The sequence below is a fragment of the Physeter macrocephalus genome, chromosome 18 (assembly GCF_002837175.3).
Source record: "Physeter macrocephalus isolate SW-GA chromosome 18, ASM283717v5, whole genome shotgun sequence".
NCBI lineage: Eukaryota > Metazoa > Chordata > Mammalia > Artiodactyla > Physeteridae > Physeter > Physeter macrocephalus.
In genome coordinates this window covers 83,748,580-83,754,579 of record NC_041231.1, presented here as the reverse complement: position 1 = coordinate 83,754,579, position 6,000 = coordinate 83,748,580, and the positions used below count along the sequence as shown (strand labels likewise).

General features: G+C 39.5%; 1 protein-coding gene across 2 annotated transcripts in view; it reads right to left on the bottom strand.

Moving 5' to 3' along the window:
• Positions 1 to 6,000, bottom strand: part of EFHC1 (EF-hand domain containing 1) — a 65,280-nt gene that overhangs the window by 39,041 nt on the left and 20,239 nt on the right. For both annotated transcript variants that reach the window (XM_007130208.3, XM_028478768.1), the window contains 2 exons: positions 3,210 to 3,359; positions 1,866 to 2,058 (listed from right to left, as the gene is read on the bottom strand). In XM_007130208.3, the coding sequence (XP_007130270.1) occupies positions 1,866 to 2,058; positions 3,210 to 3,359 (343 nt within the window). The remainder of the gene's footprint in view (positions 1 to 1,865; positions 2,059 to 3,209; positions 3,360 to 6,000) is intronic.

The following is a 6,000-nucleotide window of genomic DNA, read 5'->3' as shown; positions in this document are numbered from 1 at the left end:
CCACATCTTCTTTATCCATTCATCTGTTCATTGCAGCTCTATTTACAATAGGCAGGACATGGAAGCAACCTAAGTGTCCATCAACAGATGAATGGATAAAGAAGATGTGGCACATATATACAATGGAATATTACTCAGCCATAAAAAGAAATGAAACTGAGTTATTTGTAATGAGGTGGATAGACCTGGAGTCTGTCATACAGAGTGAAGTAAGTCAGAAGGAGAAAAACAAATACTGTATGCAACACATATATATGGAATCTAAGAAAAAAAAATGTCATGAAGAGATTAGGGGTAGGACGGGAATAAAACACAGACCTACTAGAGCATGGACTTGAGGACATGGGGAGGGGGAAGGGTAAGCTGCGACGAAGTGAGAGAGTGGCAGGGACGTATATACACTACCATATGTAAATTAGATAGCTAGTGGGAAGCTGCCGCATAGCACAGGGAGATAACCTCTGTGCTTTGTGACCACCGAGAGGGGTGGGATAGGGAGGCTGGGAGGGAGGGAGACGCAAGAGGGAAGAGATATGGGAACATATGTATATGTATAACTGATTCACTTTGTTGTAAAGGAGAAACTAACACACTATTGTAAAACAGTTATACTCCAATAAAGATGTTAAAAAAAAAAAGAGGTGTTTAAAATTAAGTCTCTGAATTTAAAAATGATGACAATTTTTACTCCCTTTTATCCTTTTCCCCAATCTCATTCTCCTCTGCCTCACATGCAACCATGCTAACGAGCAGCTTTCTGATTGTATGCATATTTACACTGTTTTGTGTACATTTTACTTCATGTAAATGGTATTGCGTTATACATCTCCTTTTACTTTTTTTCTACACAGCACTATGCATTTAAGATGCATCCATTTGCTTTCTTGTACATTTTGCTTCTATTACATATGTATCAAGATATACCTTCACCACATTCAGATTATCCACTCTCCCAGCGATGGAAATCTCCACCTCCTTGTCCCCAAATAACTCTGCATTTTTAAAAAGCACTGTGCAGACCAAGCAATACATGTGGGTAGGTTGGATTTAGCTTTCAGACTGCCAATTTGTTTATAACCTCTAAGACAAATCTCTTGCTCAATACCTGGAATTTCTTATCTCTTAGCTCCAAAAAATAGTTAAAAAAAAAAAGTATTTATTGCAGAGTTCTGTCAGCCATCCAAACATTGGTCATTACATGTGACCAAGATGACACTTTTGTAAGAGAAAATTCTTAAACTATTAAGTCAATAACTAAAGCAAGTCTACTTATTCCAGAGAAGTAGTAGTGACAGACAGCCTGTCTCAGCTGCATTTTGTTTGCATTCTCACACTCCAATTGATAAGGTTATTTTATATCAGCAAAGAAAGACCAGGGGTTGATACAATGGGGATCCACCTTTATGAACCACAGACATGCTTTTTCCCATCTGAAGTTATCGCACATAGAAACTTCCTGATTAGGAAGTGGTTGAGGTGAGAAGCAAAGTCTGAAAAGCACATAAGGAAATGGTAAGCTGTATCTCTGAATGAAAACAAGCTTGTTTTAGAAATGCATTAAAAATCTGACATGAAATTGCTTCAGCTCAGAAGCCTTGCTCTTCCACACTTTAAATAAATCTTCCACTGCTGTTTTGGTTTTATTCCCTTGATCTTGGTATCAGTCATCTCTGCCAGACCATTTCAGATACAAGCTTGGATCGAGGGGCCAGTAAAGGAGGGAAGTTATGGGAAAGCCGCTTTTTGAGTACCTAAGAGAACACAGCAAGCACCTCCCAAGTGTAAAGGGAATGACCACACTGATTAACTCCTTTGAGATCCAGGAAAGGTCCCAATTAACAGAGGATAAACTGAATCACACATACTTGCATTCTCCACCAAAACCTTGGGCACGCGCTGGCGGCTCATGAGGAGTGGGAAGGGATCTCGCCCATCATTCCGTTCGTGGACCTCTCGAATTTCCACTGTATCATCCATAAGATAGTAATGAATGATGTAGGTCCGACATTCACCAAACATGCTGTCTGTATCATCCCAGATTGCATAGAATCGAAGAACCTTTAAGGAACCCAAAGCAGTGACTTAAGTAAAATTTCTACAGGTGGCGAGTTTAACTTAGCTACTTTGGCATTTCTGTATCAGACAATGATGAAAAGATTAACCAGAAAGACTATGACATAATCTCAGATGGTTAAAAACAAAGTATTCACCAAAGATACAAAAACATCTGAAATCATATACCAGATGTCAACAGCTGGAAAGTATTAAATAATAGTCTTATAAGTTTGTGCTGAGAAAGAATGATTCATTTTGATCCAAAATATTAGTCAATGAAAGAGAAGCTGAATTAAAAGAGCAGTGGGCCCTTTGTTCAGTGCTTTATGCATATTAATAAAGGTACATGTGAATGGTTTGCATATAATTAGTATGGAAAGAATTTTCACTTATTAATCAGCCTTTTTTTAGTTCTTTCAACTGTTCCTTCTAGTAACAGTATCAACAACACAATCTTTAAATACAAAACAATGACCGACATATGACTGATATAAAGAATGTCCTTAAAAGACCTTGCTAGTGCTAGGTAAAATTTTCTGAACTAAAAGGAATTACATGTCTGAGAGAAAAAAGCAGCAAAGAAACACTGAGGGTGATCTGTTTTCTCTTTCCCTTTAGTACAGTAAAGGAGAAGACTCAAATACACCAGTCCACAAGGGGAAGATAGGGAGGTTGGAACAGAGCTGGAAAATACCCAGAACATTCTGTACTCACACATCAATATAAAATTGAACAAGGAAGCATCTGCAACGGGAATGCTGCGAAATTACTAGTTTAACACTTAAAACCTACATGTATGCAATAGCTTTGAAATATCCCAATAATTCATTTAAGGTTTCCCAAAGGATTCTTTGACATTAATTCATATTTGAGAAAAGAAGTAGGTGGTTAGAAGTAAAAAGCAGGGAACAGATGTTGCTCAGCAATTGCTTTAAGACTTAAAAGTTTGGTGGAGCTCACAAGACAACTCCACAATCATCTTTGAACCTCTGATATGAAACTTAGGCATTCCTGTACCTCTAACCCCAGAAAGATAGCACTGTATCTGACCAGTTAAATTACAGATGTAATGTTTCAAAATACACATCTACCAAAATAACTTGCTAATAAGCAGTGCTGCATTTGGAAACAAGTAAACCTACCGGGTCACTTACTTGTTTGTCAAAGGTGAGAAACTGCTTGAGTTGATCAAAGTCTGTTGGGGTCACATACTTACGAAGAGGCTGTTTCCGGAGTTCAGTGTAAGGATCGAGAGCCATCTTCTCTGGTGGATTTAGTTCAATTCCTTGACTTTCCAAAAATACCTACATAATTCAAAATTAATAATGATTATATTTCTTGAAGCTTCTCAAAGTAAATATTAAGTGATGCTGTAAAAATAAGTATAATAAGAATTTCTAAGCTACTGCCCACCTTAACCATTAGTTTGCAGCTTGAACATGTCTTAGCAGTATTAAGCCTTTGATTGACCTAGTTCTATAATGCAGATAATAATTGATAATTACCTTAAGTATAAATGGAAGACATGATGGTAAGGTAACTGGCTTCAAATATGAATTCAGATCAATTAGATTTAAGTAGGTGCCCAGGAACAGAGGAAGTACTAGGACTGCTTACATACATACATCGGGAACCTAGCCATAGTTTGAACAACATGTAATTCATATCAGGTATGGGGGCAAGCTGTACAATGGCAAAGTTAAGCTGAAATCAAATCCCCAGCTTTCTATCTTATTTAAAACAAATATATGATTAAGTACTTCCTGCAAAAAAAAGAAAGCATACCCACTGATTATTTTAGACCAAAAAATATTTCAGCCAAATAGGAAAGACGAATCAAGTGCTCAAATCTCACTAAAAACGTTAAAGAAAGCATCTGAACTTGATGTGATCATTGAATTTTATTTTGCTGAGTAAATATTTTAAGTCACTATGTATTTTAATACAACTTGACAATTCTTCTTAAAAGCACAATAAACTATCTTTTTTGTTGATCAGAAAAGAACAATTTCCTGGGATCTGTTTACATTCTGGAACTGGAAATTAATCTGAAATCTGGGTTTCTTTTGGGAATTGTGTGGTTTGCTTTTGGACAATTCAATAGAAAATATACAGAACTCAGGGCCAAAATACATGGGTTCTAGTATCAGCTCTGCTAACTAGCTTATAATCTTAGTATTTAAAGTTTTATTAGGCAGTCTCCAATATCCTTTCTTTTTTAAAAAATTATTTTTTATTATTATTTTTTGGCTGTGCTGGGTCTTCATTGCTGCATGTGGGCTTTCTCTAGTTGTGATGAGCAGGGGTTACTCTTCATTGTGGTGCGTGGGCTTCTCACTGCAGTGGCTTCTCTTGTTGTGGAGCACAGGCTCTAGGTGCGTGGGTTTCAGTAGTTGCGGCAGGGGCAGGCGGGCTCAGTAGTTGTGGCTCACGGGCTCTAGAGTGCAGGCTCAGTAGCTGGGGCACACAGGCTTAGATGCTCCGTGGCATGTGGGATCTTCCTGGACCAGGGCTCGAACCTGTGTTCCCTGCGTTGGCAGGCAGATTCCTAACCACTGTGCCACCAGGGAAGTCCCTCCAATATCCTTTCAATATTAAAATATTATGATCTCAACATCTATTAAAACTACTGAACTGCAGATGACAATAAAATTCTCACCTCCCTTGAGATGGTCTACTAGTGTAGCAGGATTATTGATTGAGAAATTTAATGGGTGTTTTACTCCTTTTTGTTGCTTACAACTGATAACCAGGTCCTTTGTTAACCTTACTTTAGGGATTTTGGCAGGAATGTAGAAGCTTCCTGAAGTTGACTGTTCTTCCTGTCTCTTAGAAAAAGCCTATGGGCTTCCCTGGTGGCGCAGTGGTTGAGAGTCCGCCTGCCGATGCAGGGGACACGGGTTCGTGCCCCGGTCCGGGAATATCCCACATGCCGCGGAGCGGCTGGACCCGTGAGCCATGGCCGCTGAGCCTGCGTGTCCGGAGCCTGTGCTCCGCAACGGGAGAGGCCACAACAGTGAGAGGCCCGTGTACCGCAAAAAAAAAAAAAAAGAAAAAGAAAAAAGAAAAGAGAAAGCCTGAACTCTTTGAAGTGATTATTCTAAAGTGTCCCAGGAGGAGGGGAGAGAAGGGAATGTCTTTGAGGGCAAGAAGACAGAAAGGGGGAGATTCCCCCAGACTGGAAAACACACACAGGTTGGTGGGCCTTAGAAGAGCAAGACTCCCCAGGTCTCTGCAGGGCTGCTCAGAGCACAGGTGTTCAGAGTCCAGTCTCTTAACTCAGCACCAAGCTTCAGGGAGGTGCCCCTGGTCACTGGCAACCTAGGGACCCTGCACAGATGACGCCTTTGGGTCTGGGAGTGCTGCTGCTTACTTCCTATTCTTAGGGCTTAGAATCTTCGGCAAAGCTGAGGGTGAACAGAAGCACCAGGCCAGTTGGCCTGGGGCTCAATTAGGTCTTAAGGTACTTTTAAAAACAAAATAACATTTCTTGTGCACCTGTATCTGTGGAGTAGGATTCACATCTGTGACACCAGAGGTAATACTTTAGTGAAGATAATAAATTCTAGCTGAGTTCTGGAGCTCTATTTTTTATCGTGTTCCGTTCATTCTGTCTACAGGACCATTTATGTGGAGCCATGAGGAGGGGGTGAGAAGGGATGGTGATGATGATATGTGTGAATGGAGGTGGTTCCTTGTCCAAATCACACTATAAAGCCAGTCTCTTCCTTATCCACTCATAGGTCCAGCTGTAGTGAAAACCATCACATTAGATAAGATGTGAACAAATCTCAAACTGTTATAGAAGCCAACTTGTAACCTAACAGATCAATTATTGAAAACATAATTCAATCTAATCATCAGTGCCTGAAATACTCAGCTCTTGTCTATCATTAGTAATTAAAATACAGCTGATGCCCATTATTCACAAATTTCTGTATTTAC